At 42.4% G+C, this 16,271-nt stretch overlaps 1 protein-coding gene across 3 annotated transcripts in view; it reads left to right on the forward strand.

The window, feature by feature from the left end:
• Positions 1–16,271, forward strand: part of LOC108881628 (ral guanine nucleotide dissociation stimulator) — a 52,157-nt gene that overhangs the window by 4,234 nt on the left and 31,652 nt on the right. The window contains exon 1 of one of the 3 annotated variants that reach the window (XM_018673688.2): positions 6,940–7,272. The exons of 1 other annotated variant lie outside the window; for it this stretch is intronic. In XM_018673688.2, coding sequence (XP_018529204.1) covers positions 7,177–7,272 — 96 coding nt within the window. In that variant the 5' untranslated portion in view covers positions 6,940–7,176. Of the gene's footprint in view, positions 1–6,939; positions 7,273–14,643; positions 15,250–16,271 lie in introns of those variants that run through there. One more of the 3 variants, XM_018673690.2, reaches the window with a different exon arrangement.

The following is a 16,271-nucleotide window of genomic DNA, read 5'->3' on the forward strand; positions in this document are numbered from 1 at the left end:
AGATTTTTTCATTGGTTTTGGATTATTCCAGAAAATAAACTGTGACAAACAAAAGTCTCTGATCCCTGAGCGTGAGTAGAAACACAACGAGGCTGTAAAGGTGGACTGGTGAGTAGATGGGTTTTCATGTTAACGTCCCCGACAACCTCTGTAGTCTCATTTAGACACTCGTTAGCAACCGCCTTTTTTAAGACACGTAAAAGCTTCAAACATCAGGAGTGGGGGATTTACTGACCCATTTTATGTTGGAGAATAAAACCTGAAAATGTCTTGAGCTTGTATTAAAACCACAGACCTTATTTCAGACACTTAACCAGAAACACACTGACTTTGGGACGAGGGAACAGGAAGTGCTAACATGCTAACATGCTAACTTACTTCCTGGTTTTTTATTACTCATCCCTGCTCCACTCTGTTTGAGTTATGTTCACCGGTGTCGTGTGTTTGTGTTGGTTAGACCAGGTGTTTGTGTTTGTGTACTTGGCTGGACCATGTTCAGGTCCTAACTTGTGACGCACTTTTGTCATTATCTCCTACTTGTTTATGGTCCAGTGGCTTCCAGCCTTTTTGATTCATGATGCCTCAAAATGATCAGTGGGTCCTTGAACCCCTCATCATATGTTGCATATGTCTGTGAGTGCTCATCTGTTATCATCGTTTTTCTGCTGCATATCCAGATTCAGGGTGTGTTTACTGCTTGATCAATGATATTATTAAGTTAAACTGTGTACAGACGACTCTGACACAAACCCACATCGAGTAAACACGATGAATCAGTGTCAAAGGTCACGGCTGAGCGCTCTCTCTGTGAGCCGAGCAGGATGAGAGCTGCTGCTGCTTCAGGATGTTCAGGCTTCCCACTGACTTCAATTTAAAGAGTCTGTTTAAAAACCCTCCACACACACTCACACACACACACACACACATCGCCTGGATTTAACTGTAAACAACCATTTCTTATTATTCTTCTTTCCTCCCCTCCATGTAAATCCTGTTTCCTCTCGCTGGTATTATTGATGTTTATCCTCTTTTGAAACATTTATTTGCCTTTTTTTCTCCCACTATTGTAGGAATTTTAGATAAAGCCGTGAGCTTTTCTGCCGCTGCTGCCGCCTCGGCGCTCCATTTTCTGCACGGCGCTCCAGAAACCACTCTGTTCTTGAAGCTTGACTTCACTCCAAGCATATCTGACTTCTTTGTCTGATGGAATGTGACAAGAATCAGACATTTTTTCTCCAGTTTTTAGTCCCGAGGGCTTTTCTTTTTTCCTTTCCCTTTTTTTTTTCTGAAGCATTAGTTGTGTGTATGGAGGAAGGGCCTGTCCTTGAAATCTTGTCAGTAGAAGAAGCGTTTTTGCACAGTGCATGAACAGTGTAACATTTTGACTTGTTGCTGAGTGTTTTTTACTTTCTCCTCTCTCCTCAGCTGCTGAGTTCAGTCAGCAAACCCTTTAAGGTCCGCCGTCCACGTTTTGTAATTTCCGAGTGATTGGATCAGATTTGTGTGTGTGCGTGTGTGTGTGTAGACGCTGTAATCATTTGCAGGCGTGTTGATGCTGACTGAAGGAGAGTTTTTTTCCATCCAGAGACTCTGCAGGCAGGAAAAGTCTGGCTGCTGCTCAGTCTTCATGTTTATGGATTTTTTTTTTCTCAGTTTCTGAGATGTTTTTTCTGTTCAGTGAGGAATTAAACGTCTTCATGTGTCCGTCCAAAAAAAAAACACAGATCAGAGGTGAATCACCTGCAGATTCAGCTTAAAATTTCATCTAATGACACTGCATCCCATGTAATTTGATGCACAATATTAATCAGACAGCTCGTCTCTATCAGGGAGTAATCACTTTAAAATAGATTACACTGCATCAAGTGTAATTTTGAACATCTAATCTGTTCAAATGTAATAATTACAGGCCGGTTTTCAATGGGTGATGTGTCAGTATCTGAAGGTTTCAGGATTCCAAAAGTGTAACAACAAAATATTTTACGAAAAGTGTTGCATCTAACTAGATTTGAGCGGAAGTATTCAGGGATCACAGACAACAGCAGCCTTGAGTTTAGTGATAAAACACGACAAGTAGTAATAATGTCGACTAATGTAGAATAAATTTAAACAAGCCAGACAGAGCAGACAGTTGTTCTGTAAAGACTGCTTGAGTTTAGGCAACATTTAAAGAATGACTCCTGAAAAATAAGCATATTTCCTAAAATGTCGAACTATTCCTTTGATTATTAAAGTTTTAATAAATCTGCTGCAGGGACATTGTGGCAGAATTGTTTGTTCAGCAGGAGTTTGGAGTTGTGTTGGAGGATGAGTTTAAGTCCAGTATTCCCTCTCTGTTATCACTGTGTTTGGTCTCCTCCACCTCCTGAGGGAAATCTCCGTCTCTTTAGCGGCTAAATGCTGCACCATGTTCCCCAGCTGCTCTCTGTCTGAGTCTGTCTGCTGTGAGCAGGTAGACTATTTAGAGCTGTGTCTCTGAGTACAGTCGTCCGCTGCAGGCGAAAACAAAAGCCATGAGCAGCAGTGAGAGTGAATCAGATCAGTGAAGTTGTGGTCTGGACAGATAAACAATGAGCTGAAACTCTCAGTAAAGCTCAGTAAAGCCCGAGTGGAGCTGCACATTCAGCTGATAACGCTCTGACAACAAGTGACCCCCTTTCACATCACAAACAATTAATTATAGCAGCTGTAACAGCACCATAACGTCACTACTCAGAACATTTCTAACAGCAAAAACACAGAATGCAGATTCATGTGTGATGCACTATAACTTTTAACTTTTGAACTTTGAGACTTGGGCGGTTTCTCCACTAAAAGCAGCTTCACAATAGAACAAAAGCAACCAGCTGTGGTGACAAAAACACAAGATAAAATCTGAGCTCAGCAAACACAGAGCTGCACGTTTCGACAGATTCTGTGCTGAATTGTTTGATTCCCTGTATGTTCAGTACGTCCTGAATCCACAGCCTGCTGTTGAATCCTTAAATCCTCTGCTGCCTCTAATGCTGCTTTTGTGATGTGAAATTATTCCCCTGTTGCATGTTTTGGAGCTGAGGTGTAACACCTCATCATGGTCTTTAAGTAGCTTCTAAGCAGATCAGATGATAGCGAGGGCGGTAATGACATGTTTACAGTTTGCAGTCATGCGTCTGAGATGAAATGACTTGTTGTGTACCTGCACCGCCCGTCCTGCCTTTGTCCGAGTCCACAGGAAGCCGACCTGCAGGTTACAGTCTGGCTTCCTGTCCTGGCTGGGTATCTGTAGAGGGAGGGAGGGGAGGAGGAGAGGAGGGAGGTGTTGTGTAGCCCTATGAAGAGCCGGCTTTGCCTCCCTGTTTCCATGACGACTGCTCTCCTACAGTATTCAGCCGTGGGACGGCCTCTGCATCTGAAAGCAGTTCCCAGTGGTGTTTCAGACCCTCCTCTTTTCCTTCAGCTACGCTCTTCTTCTTCTACTGTCTCTTGTGTTTTTTAAAAGCAGCACTTCATCTTCTCTCGCCGCTGTACTTTAACATCGTGACGTCGAGCTTCATTAGCATCTGAATCGAGGCTGAATTCTGCCTTTGTTCCCTTGTTTAAATTCCCCAAGACTTACATGCTTGGCCAGCGCACACTTAAAATATTTAGACTGACTGTCCTGTAAATATGCAAATATTAGCTGAGTGATAGAAAGAAACACAGAGTGCAGTGCTTTCTGTTTATTTAGCAGGATCATTGTGTTTTCTTTTGCAATGTATTCCCCCAAAGACACAGTTAATAATTACCCGGCATCGGTGTTCACTCTGAGATGAGCTGAGCTCAGTTTTGTTCATTTGCAAGATGATGAAACACAACAGCAAAGTGGTCAAAGACGTGCTGAAGCTAAAGCAGAGAGCAGGACTTGTCTCAGTGAGATAAAAAAAAAGAAACCCCACAGAGGCTTTCAAAAACAAAACACAGACACGTTTTCACAGCTCTGAGGAGGTTTTTATTTCAGGTCAAAGCAAACATACTTCCTTTCTATCACGGTTTCAGCCATTTGGGGTAAAAGCTGAGCGACCTACATAGAACCAGGTCGACCTGAAATATTTTTTGAGAGTTTTTGCAGGAGGCTGTTTGGGCCCCGTCAGATTCCGATGATGCAGGAAATCTCAAAATGTCAGTGGACTCCAGAAATGTTTGTGATGGCAGTGGTGGTGGGGGGGAACCCCTCACCTACGCAGCCTGAGGATATTCAGTTTGTTTTGAAGGCAAATGTCACGTAAAGGTTTCTCTTTAAATGCAGCCAGAGGCTTCGCTTTAGTGTGTCGTAGTTCGCTTCTATAAAGTATTTACTGATGAACGTGCGCAAACTCAAAGTGGTTCAATTTAAAGGTCCCATAATGTAGAAAGTTTTTTAGCATTATCAACGACAAAACACCAAGCAGTCTTTCTGTTGTGAAGCAAGACAAATGCAGCACAATCAATATAGATTATTACTTATAGAAATATTAGAGTCCAGTGGTTTTTTCTGGAGTATCAGAGTGTTTTAGTCTGATTTTACCGTCTGATCGGCTCATTTCAGTGCAGATTGCTTTACAGTTTCCTCAGCGGTGGCCGTCTCTGTTTGCATTTTACCAAGCTACAGTAAACTACAATACATTACCTGTGGCTGGCCTGGTTTTGTGTCACCTAGAAAACAGTCAGCCAATCAGAAGAGAGGCTCAGAGACAGACACAAAACACCCTGTTCTTACAAGAGTGTGTAAAATATCAAGATGATTTTTGGTGCTCAAAACTACAAATCAATCTTCTTATGGAAATAAAAACTTTGGACCTTTAATTGACCCAGTGTCGCACTGTGCACCTGGATGATGAAGCTCGAGTCAAACTAGACCAGTCAAATGAGCAGGTAACTGGAGGAATGATAAATGTGTGAGGACAGTGGACAGAACAACACAGACGATGAGACAGATTCACACTAATGTCTCTCTCACTCTGAAGTGTGGCTACACATTTAAAGTGATAACCTGTGACATTTTCATATTCATCAGTGATGCTGGCTGAGTCATCCTGAAAGCTTTAACATACAGTTTACTGCTGTAAACACCTGATGGGAGGAAAAATCTCTCCCAGGCAGGAAGTGACGCATTTATTTGTTATTTCGCTTTTTCTTTGTTGACGTAGAAGAACAGACAACGACAACTTGTTGCTGCAACTTCAAAAAAACTGGACACAAACAGAGTTAAGAGTTAATTTTACCTTTAAACTGTCAGGAGTGTTTTGTTAGTTAATAATGTGAATATGACACTCAGAACTACAAAGGTTACACATACTGTTAAAATCAGTGACCTGTAGGTTTAACAAGAAGCAGAGTACACTGTAAACATCATGCAATCATAGCATGTCAGTTTGGAAAATAACCCCACTGGGCCTCCTCTGTATCCATCTGTATCCAACAGTGCATTGTTTGTGATATACTGACCCAACCTGAGTGAACTGTGACCCACTGGTTTTGGTGTGCACAACCTAAAAGCTGAAAGCTTTTGTGTTCATAAAATGAAAACAAACTTCAGCAGATATGGCTTGTGTTCTTTCAGGAAGCTCGAGTATATTAGTGTGTGTGTAATTTTCCTGTTTTCATGAGCATTCTGAATGTGTACATTAAAAAACGCAGTGTAAACACTGAATCAGTGAAGTATTGGCTCGGCTGAGGTGGAAACGTCATATTGATAAAAGCACAAAGCGACAAAAACAAATGCACACAAAGATGAAAACATCAGATCTGAGTGAAGCCGTGAGGACACTGTGACCTTCCCCACATTAATACATGAAAGCCATAGTTATTATTTTCACTGTTTGAGCTTTGGTTGGAGCTGTTTGAATGGCATCAGCGGTTTAATGACTCCTGATTGGAAAATTAGCACCACTGGCTGTTTATCTCAACAGACCGACTATTAACATTTCTAAATATCATATAAAAAGAACAGTCCAGTCCTGCTCTGTATGAAAAGTGCCTTGAGATAACTTTGTTGTGCTATATACATAAAATTGACTTGAAAGAAATGCACATTAATTAGGTTAAAATTTATGCTGCATTTGGCTGGAAACCTGGCAACAGTGAGGTGCATCAATATGATTCAGTGTGTAGTTAGCATGGACAGCAGAAGCCAAGATGCTGCCGAACAGACGGAGCTGCCTGGAAAAAGCGCCAAATTTCATCATCAAAAATAAATGGAAAAAAAAAACCATGGCAGAACCGCCCACTGTGTTTGACTGACGGCTCTCTGAGGCTGAAACAACCACAGCTCTGAGTGCAGAGCAACAAAACACCATCAAAGATTTAACAACAGTCACAAAGAAAGAAGAAAAGGCAGGAGTGAGCGTCGCAGCAGCCGGAGCGTTTTCAGACTTCACCGTCCCAGCAGTTATTCAAGAAAACAATTTTCAGATGAGGGCTGGTAACCCGCCAGAACGTCTGCTTCCACATTTACCAGCAGCATTAATAAGAGGAGAGGCTGATTCATACATCAGCCTCAGAAGCAGTCACCCTGCTTCATCTTTAATGGGCTCACACAGACAGTCTGGCACTACAGAGCCGTTCCTTCTCTCTTGATTAAATCGCTGCAGCATAATGAAGCAGAAGAGAGTCAGACGGCAACTCAGAACCCCTCTGTGTACCTGCTGCATTTCATTTGCCAAGGTGTTTTTTTTCCTGGTAGACGCATGCGGTTCTGTGGCAAGTCTGAGCACTTCAGAGCGAACGTTACAGCAGGAGAGAGAAAGAAAACACACTGCGGTTGTGGCACAACAGCTGAGTGTTCCTGAGCTGTTGGGCAATACCTTCAGAAGACGGAGAGACGAGAGAGCAGCTGCTGACAGTTAAGACGCTCCCTGGTGAGGGAGGAGGAGGAGGAAGGGAGGAAAGACGAGAAGAGGAAGAGGGAGGGAGGGAGGGAAACGAGGGGAGTGCAGGGAAGGAGAGGAGGAGGGAGGAGGTGGAGAGGTTCCTCTTTTTTCTCTCAGTCGGATTTCTCTCAGTCTTCAGTGAGAGGCAGAGTGAGAGAGCAGCAGGCTTGGGGACTTCCTTCTTGATTTTTTTTGTTTTATTTTTTTATTTTATTATTTTATTTTTTTTGTTGGTGTATGTTTGTTGCGAGAGGTCGAGCTGCGGCGGCGGCGTTGGCGGCTGTGCGGTGCGTTCAGTGTGTGCGGCAGCATGGAAACCAAGTCCCTGTTCAGCCTGCACAGAGCCCTCGCTCAGCCCGTCAAGATGTGCATGTTCGATTTCCCCGTCACCATCCTGGACGACCTGGTGAGCTCTGACAGCAGCACGCCACACCGCAGAGAGCTGGCTGTGTGTGTGTGTGTGTGTGTGTGTGTGTGTGTGTGTGTGTGTGTGTGTGTGTGTGTGTGTGTGTTTTCATGCAGTATGTGTCTGTGTGTGACCACGAGTGCATCCAAATAGATTTATGAACATGCATGTGCTCTGGTACATGTTCCTTTGTATGTACAGTGTGTGTGTGTGTGTGTGTGTGTGTGTGTGTGTGTCTAGGTATGTGTGTGCATTAAATTGTAATTGCATGTGTGTGTGTGTAAGTGTGTGTTTGTACCATTTTCTTTCTATGAATATCTGTGCGCTCATGAGTGACACACGATGCACTGCAGAGTAGATTGAAGTATTTATTGTGTGTCTGTGTGTGTTTGTGTGGGGGTGGGGGTTCCTGTATTCCAGGAGGACCCCCACACAAGTGTGTGTGTGTGTGTGTGTGTGTGTGTGTGACATATTTTCCAGGTCTTAATGTACAGTGTGTGTCACCTGCAGCTGTTCGCATGTGTTTATTTATGCACTTGTACAAATGTAAATGAATACTGTGCGATTGTTTGTGTGTGAGTCAGTCATATATTTGTGTGTGTGTGTGTGTGTGTGTGGTTTATTATTAGTGTGTTAAACTTGTCGTTGTGGATGTAAATGATGATCACAGCTGTTTATCTTCTGGTCTGATCCTCGGTTTGTTTAATTTCACATCTCGACCAATTAACAGCCAATTAGAGCTCGTAAACAAAACCCACATGACTCACCAGTAGCACCTCTGGAAACTCGTCAGGTCTGCAGGTTTCAGATTTTGTCATTCTTCCTCTTTTGTGCTTCATCAAGAGACGTTTCACCTCCTCCTGACTCTCAGTTTGCCCTCAGGTGGTGATGTTCACCTGCGTCTGCTTCAGGCTGAGTTTCAGAATCTGTCGGTGTGATCTGAGGCTGTTTGCTTCACCTGAACAACACCTGGTGGAGCCGATGTTTTCCTCACGAGTTTGGTGTCATTGTTCTTAACTGCTTCAGCAGACGGCTCAGATCTTGCTAGCCTTCGCTCAGCTGTGTGTGTTCTCGCTGCCGCCGCCACCAAACCAAACCCCGGCACATCCAGGCAACCGTCTCCCTGCAGACGAGGCCGCGCCCCTTTGATATTTTGGCATGTTTGGTCGTGTCTGTAATAATCCCACGGTGACTAATGAATGTGTTCCTGTGTCAGCTTGTTAATGAAGCCTGAGACTGAAAACAAAGCAGAGACGCAGACGTATCCTCCGCTGCTGTGGAACGTTTGATTAACACTCTTGCCGATTACAGAGTTTTAGAGGCTGATATTAAACCTGCAGGGTGATAGTGTCTTTATCTGAGACTGAAGTGTACTTTTGTTTGAACTGTTGTATTTGTTAATATTTTTTGCTCCTTTAGATTATTACTTCTGTTCTTGTGTCTGCACTCAGCAGTTTTCCTTTTATGAGCCATTTAAATTAAACTGATTTACAGATATACGGCTGTAATGGAGCTGTAGCTTTACATATGCAAATGTTAGACTGTGTCCTCAGGGCTGACAGAAACTAATCATTATTTTACACAATGATTGATTTTCTCAACTCTTCAGTGATTAAACATGGAAACATGTCCCACACATTCAAAAAAAAACTTTATATGGCCAAAGACATGTGGACATCCTCGTGCACCTAGTTCAGTTCAATCTTACAGAAATATTTTAGACAATACTGTGTTTCCAGCTTTGTGTTTGTCCCTTTACTGTTACTGTAGCTCCATAGAGTGATGTGTTTTTGTAGTCCAACCCTGATGTTAGCATCATCCTGGTTCCCTCCACAAAAAGCCAATGAGATTTCTTCATAGTGTTTTGGATTATTCCAGAAAATAAACAGTGAGCAGCTAAAGTTTCTGATCCTTCAGGTTTAGTTGATCAGATCATCTTCACAGATGAACACCACTGTTCTGATGTTTGAAGTAAGAAGCTAATGTTAGGCTATAAACCAACTACACCACGGTCACATGACGTCAACGTCTCCACCACTAAGCTTCCAACTGGTCATTTCATTTAGCTCTGAGCTCTTCTACAAAAGCCTTTCTTCTTAGAAAGTTAGTGAGAGTTTGAAAGAGCGTGAGTAGAAACACAACGAGGCTGTAAAGGTGGACTGGTGAGTAGATGGGTTTTCATGTTAACGTCCCCGACAACCTCTGTAGTCTCATTTAGACACTCGTTAGCAACTGCCTTTTTTAAGACACGGAAAAGCTTCAAACATCAGGAGTGGGGGATTTACTGACCCATTTTATGTCGGAGAATCAAACCTGAAAATGTCTTGAGCTTGTGTTAAAACCACAGACCTTATTTCACACATTTAACCAGAAACACACTGACTCTGGGACGAGGGAACAGGAAGTGCTAACATGCTAACATGCTAAATTACTTCCTGGTTTTAGAACTCCTTCCTGCACCACTCTATTTGAGGGTTTCTTCCTTCCAAAAGTCTGTAGACTGGCAGAAGTTACCCAGAATGGTGCCTTCATGTACATAAATGACATCCCGCAGAAACAAGCTTGTGAGCACAGCTCTGATTGGCAGTCGACACCGACTATGTGTGTACGACTGAGTCTGAACCTGCTGCAGAGACGAGAAAATCCTGATACAAGATCCACATCTGCAGAGCACCTGTTATATTATTGTATGAAATGTGCTCTAACAATAATATTTAATCAGACTTGAAGCTCTGCAGTGTGAAAGGTGGACGGTTACTTTTCTCACACCCTCGTCCAGACTCTCTGCGTCTCTCTCGGCTGTAACACCTGATTGTGTTTCATGTGGCCTGGATTCTTTTCTGGGGTCAAACGAAGACGCTCCCTCACTTTCTGTCTCTGTTGTTGTGTCATGGTCGGACCAGGCAGAAAAGATTTGTTTCACATTAAAGGGAAACCACCAGGCTGTGGAGAGTGGCTATAAATTTATAACAGACAGCCTGTGGGTGTGTGTTCACCAGGCAGGGTGTAAGGAAAAAGATGGTAGTGGGTGCATTGTGGGAAATGTAGTATACTGCATTTTTGGTGGGAGACCTATAGTAGGGACTAAAAAAATCTGCAAGAGTAAACCAGAGGCAAATAATTCATGCAGCTGTTCTGACCATATGCGTTTTCAAAGACTTAACGCTGTTATCGTTAAGTCTGATTGGCTGAGATCAACTCTTAACTGCCGCTTCACCAGACGGAGCAGTTGTTTACGAAGCAGAAAACAGAAAACAGTGATGTGTAGAAATCTGTGGCGATGATAGAAAGTTTAACAGCAGCCAACTGTTATCGTCTGCCAAAGTGATGGAGCTGTCAAACTGTCGCTCGGCTCTGTAAAGGAAATGAATGGATGTCTGCAGACTGGTTGATAATGTTCGCAGTGAAGTGTCGACTCTCTGAGGAATTGTGTTTTATTGAAGTGTCAACATGGAGACAGATCTCAACTACTAATGAACATCATAAATAGAGAATTTCATTGTAAAAACTAATGAAATCTGTCATAGTTTAATTTTTCTTGTTGTTTTGCACAGTTACACTCCTGCCCAGTGGTTCAATTGTTGTTTTAGTATTGTCATAAAGCCCTCTGAAATGATCTGAGAGACGGTTCAGCGGCAGGAAACTGAGTCCAAAGGGACGTACGCAGGCAGACAGAAGTCTAAAGAGAATCAGACAAGGGTTTAAAAACAAGGCAGAGAGAAAAACTAGACAGCACAATAGACACATTGGCAGGGGAACAATGGCTCAGGGGCAGGGTTGTGTACAGGGGAAGTGATGAGGGAAATGGGAACAGGTGGATGTGGAAAGGTGGGAACACGCTGGACAGGGAGAGGATAGGAAGCTGGTTTACGCCCTGAAATACTAAAACTTCATTATTTAAAGAGGAGGGAGAGGATTTAGGTCTGAACATACAGAGTTATAGTCAAACAGAAACCTGGGACCTGTTTATCAGTTTCATGTAAAAGAAGTTACTTATTGCACATGTTAAACTGCTCTCATTACCACATCAGTTCATTGCAGTTACTAGTTACTTTACTCATTAAAAAACATACAAATACACAAATATTAAACCGGTGATTTCTGACCTTTTTGGCTTTTGACACTCTTTCACTCTCTCTGTTTTTCTCCTTGTTTCAGATGTTTGTGAGTTGTCAGCAGTTTCCCTCTAAACTAAAACTGTTCACGTGGTTTCACTTCAATAACTTCTCACTGAATAACTGAAAGAAAGAAGATCCAAAAACTGAAGACACATTTGTATCAGAGCTTTGTTTATTTTCTCTTTCCTTTCCCATGAATCATCTCATGACCCTTTAGCTTTATCTTGTGACCCTTTGAAGGGGTCGACCCCTAGGTTGAGAACCACTGGACTTTGATACTTGAAGTACATTTTGCTAATTATACTTCTGTACTTTTTTGGTCAGTGTGTAACATCTTCTGCTCTCGTAGTTTAATGACGTGGTGAAGTAGTGTGGGATCATGGGATAATGGGAGTAGTTGTCCTCACCAGTCAGCTACTCCCAGTCCTTCAGTGTTCATCATTCAGGAGGTTTTAACCAGGAGCTGAATTCTCCTCAGAGGTCTCCTCCTTTGTAAAACAACCAGACCAGGGCATTAAAATCAGTAAAAACTCTGAATAAAGTAGTTTCATGTTAAAAATCTACGTTTCTCTAATGCAGTTTGGTGGAGCTGAGCTGCTGCTAACGTTAGCTCAGCTTGTTTCTTAAGATCCAGGCGTCAGACGACTAAAAATGACTAAGAAGTGTTTCTTAAAAATGTGGCTTAAAACTGGATAAAAAGAAATGTTGATGCTTTTAGTAACCACAACGCAGTCTAATGCATAAACAGGATATTACCCTGTTGTCAGGCGACCAAATGAAACAGATGGTTTTCCTTGATTAAAGTCTTGATTTTTACTCTGATTATTGTAGTTTTACTCATAAGTAAAGGATCTGAGTTGTTCCACCGCTGTGTCTGCAGTTTGATGTACAGATTTGTTCAAGACCCAGAAACTTAGTTTAATTTGCTGCGTATCGTAAGAGGTGATAGAGGCAGCAGTTAAAATGACTGAAAGCAGAGATGCAGCTGTTCATTGTGCAGGCGAGATAATAAAACCCTGTGTAATGACAGAAATATCTCCTCCTCAAAGAAACAACAAACACCCATTAAAGTCAGGAGGGTCAAATGAAAAGATGAAATTCTGTTTGATATCAGACGCCGTGGATCAATCACCAAGAACCACAGAGTTATTATTTTTCCGACAGTCCAATTTTCTGAACAAACAAAGAGAGGCAGGTTTATGTCTTTCTCAGCCGGGGCGACGGTTGTCAGGTCGCCTCAGAGTGGAGCTGATCTCCCAGCGATCCCCAGTTGGCATGAGAAAGCATTTTTAAATGCCAGGACCTTGGAGGAGGAGGAGGAGGAGGAGGAGGAGCAGCAGCACCTGAATGGCTCTGCTGGCTGAAATAATGGCAGGGAATAAATCTGGAGGCTGTTAGAGGCAGCTCTCCTCTGAGCTCTCAGGAGCTGCTTCACTGGATGTGAATGAGAAGCTTCTTCTTGTCTCTGTCTATTACTGCCACACCTTGTCATGGGGTTTATTTCCCATCTGGCATCTGTGGGTCTGTAAAAGAAAAATAAAATCTCTCCTCGGACACTCGAAGGTTAGATCTCGTTAAGCTGTGATGGTCGAATCATTCAGGTGAATATTTACCTGCCTCTTCTGTTTTTACTCTAAGATAGTGTTACAGAAAATTAATTTTAGAATTATATTAAGCAAAAATGGAAACCATTCCCTGGTTTTCTTTTGGTTTTAGGTCATTAATTGGACAAAATATGACATTTGAATGTGTCATCTTGGGCTTCGAGATATCATAAAGACCATATTTCACTATTTTCTGATATTTTACATCACAATTAACCAATTAATAGAGAAAATAATCATTAGTTGCAGCCCTAACCTACAGTAATATCAACATTATATGACACAGCATAGGCCTGTTCTCACTCTATGCAGATTTGCAGATGATATTGAACTAAATATTAAAGCTTCTGATTGGTTTAACGTCTTTCTTTCAAAAGATGAATCAGTTAATCAGAATAATAACTGGCAGATTATTCCATAATGAAAATAATCGTTACTTGTAGCTGTAATTATTTTACTTTTTTGATTTTTTAAGGGAGAAAAGTTCCTGAGACATTTCTCTCTGGTGATGTTCTTCATCTCCCTCTCTGAGCTGACTGAATTATTCAGCATCTTTCTCTGTAAAGAGGGCGTTTTTAAAAAATCTCCTCTGAGCTTATTTGGCACCGTTGCATCATCTGACAGTTTTATCTGCAGACGAGACGTTCGACGAGAAACCGTGAGACGAGTGGGTTTCACGTTTCAGTCTGATTCTCTGGTTCAGGCTTCGAGTCGTACACTCAACATCTTTTAATTGCTTCTTGACTGCTGCGTGCGTGTGTTACTTTGACAGCGTTGCCATGGTTACGTGGTACCCAGTACTGTGATGTGTTGAGCTTGTACACAGCTCTGTGTACTGTGTATGTCAGTTCATTAAGTCCATAAAAAAGTGCTTGAACAGAACAGAAACATGCTCATTAGAAGCACTGAAGCGCTCCATGATCTGTTCTGATGATGACAGTTACCTGTCAGTCTGTACGACTGAAACCAGACCAGAGCTAAAATACAATCATTTATCATTTCCCCCCTCGGTCCGGACAAAAACAAGCAGACTGCAGGTGTGAAAGCAGCCTCAGAGACAGCAGGAACAGATTCAATGAGCTGTTTTAAAGGTGGTGATCTTTGGATTGTGCACAACACGGCTTTCGAACAGATACAGTGAACCATCAGGACAGTTGTGGACGACAGCACAGAGGCCGATATTGTTGCTGACTTGCAACTTTCAATTACCCAAAACAGAAATACCACAAAACGTATTAACTCCAAACTCTTTGCATCATCACTCAGAGAGCTGAAGTGCAGGTGCATGTAGGAGAGATGTTTAACTCATCTCCTTCAATCACAAACTTCTCAATCAGCCCTCGAACAATAAGAGTACAGGCCCAGGAGACAGAAAAGTAAAGTTATGATCAGCTTAATTTGGATGCCACAGCTCGTATCTGCCTCCTCAGCACTTTTTGAATGTACAGTAAAAGAGGAAACATCCAGAAAAGAGGAAGCAGGAAGAAAGAATCCAGCCTGACCAAAGGAAATAAACAGCAATAAGAAAGAAGAAGAAACAAGTGGAGAAAATAGAAAGGGAGAAAACAAAACATGAAACACTCAGTCCAGTCATCACAGCAGAGTTAATTGGGATTTAAAATGCAACACAAACAGCTGCACCCGGTTTATTTAGATATGAAATGAGGTCTCCATCGCTGTAACTGCTGTAGTGAACCTGATGCAGAGCGTGAGTGACTGACTGCATATCCCACGTCTCAGATGAAGTCAAAGTTGCAGAGCAGGTAAACTGACAACATCTAAGGGCCTGAGGACAGAGGTGATTCCCGCCTTCAGTTAATCAGGGAAGTCCCTTTGATTTTCACTGCCTCTTCTTTAGCTTTCATTTTCTGTTAGGCTCTTATAAAGTCTCTGACACTGCAGTGCTGCAGTGTTATTGTTGTCATCAGTCCGAGCTCTCACTTCACCTTTGGCAGACATTTTTCCTTTTTCCCAGCACAAGTTAATTTTTTCTAGTGTTGTTCCACGCGTTGTTGACACAGCTGGTAAAGTAAACATGTGCAAGCAGAGGGTCGGCGAGGGTCCGGCCAATCTGTGACGAGGGGAGTGGGACTCCAGTCGAGCACTCGTTGATGGGTTGCAGGATCGTTTGGATGCCAAGGTTTCTGGTCTGGTTCTGAGCGAAAGTGGTGATGTGGTGCTGGAGCCGGTGGAGCGGCGTCCGCTGGGATGGAGAGGATTATTACCAGACAGCCAGGAGAGCAGGAGGCAGACAGGTCGGGTTTATGGATGTTTTCTTCAGTTCCTCTGACATGTTTTCTCCGCTGAGACCAAAGAGGCCGAGCTGCTCGTTGTTTAAGGACACGTTGAACTTGTGATTTGTGTCAGAACAGTTTCTGTAAGCTAAAGGTCGTCCTGCTCTTACTGATGAGATTCAGAGTTAAACCACGTTAGGACGTCCTCTACAGGCAAAATAATGATGCCATCTGTCTGCTGATATGTTTGGAAATGCAAAGGTTAATTGCACATTAGTGTGAATCACTGACCAGTTCAGGTGCTTTTACTCTGACCGGTTGATGAGGGGACTGAATTATTAGGATAATTTCCCACTGAAGCTAAATAAATCTGACTTGTGTACTTTGTTGAATCTTGCCTCAGTTGAGCAGAGGAGTTGATTCAACTTAACATGGAGGCTGTAGCTCGTTTATTATAAGTGAGTGCAGACTAATTACTGGAAACTGAGTGCATGAGGTGTCCCGGAGGCTCACATCATGTAAATACAGTGTCCCTGGTTTGTTTTCAGCCGGTGACATGTGCTGCACACTTCTCTCTCTCTCCCCATGAATCGTGTCTGTATCTTTAACATCCCCCTATTTTATTATTGTTTCATTTAACTAATTCCCCCCAAACTTAGCTTCTTCCTGCTCCTCCAGTGAGAGGTTTTCAGTTTTTCTCTGTGTTAAATCAGTGTAAACTGAACATATTTAGATTTTTGAACATTTATTTGGACAAAACAAGAAGTTTTAAGATGTTAACTTGGGACTTTTTGCCATTTGCTGACATTTTTTAAACCAAGCAACTAATTAATCAATCCTGAAAATAACTGGCAGATTCATTGATAGTTGTTCACACACTATCAGACGGATTTGAGACTAAGACTCCTGATGGGATTTCAGACTCAAAAATATCAACTTTAGCCTCGACCTTTCTGCCAGACAGAGCTGAAAATGATCTTGATATTCATCAATCATTTTTCAGTCAGCTGAATCGAACCTTTTCTGGTTCCAGCTGCTCAGAT

This window comes from Lates calcarifer, linkage group LG13 (assembly GCF_001640805.2).
Source record: "Lates calcarifer isolate ASB-BC8 linkage group LG13, TLL_Latcal_v3, whole genome shotgun sequence".
Classification (NCBI taxonomy): Eukaryota; Metazoa; Chordata; class Actinopteri; family Centropomidae; genus Lates; species Lates calcarifer.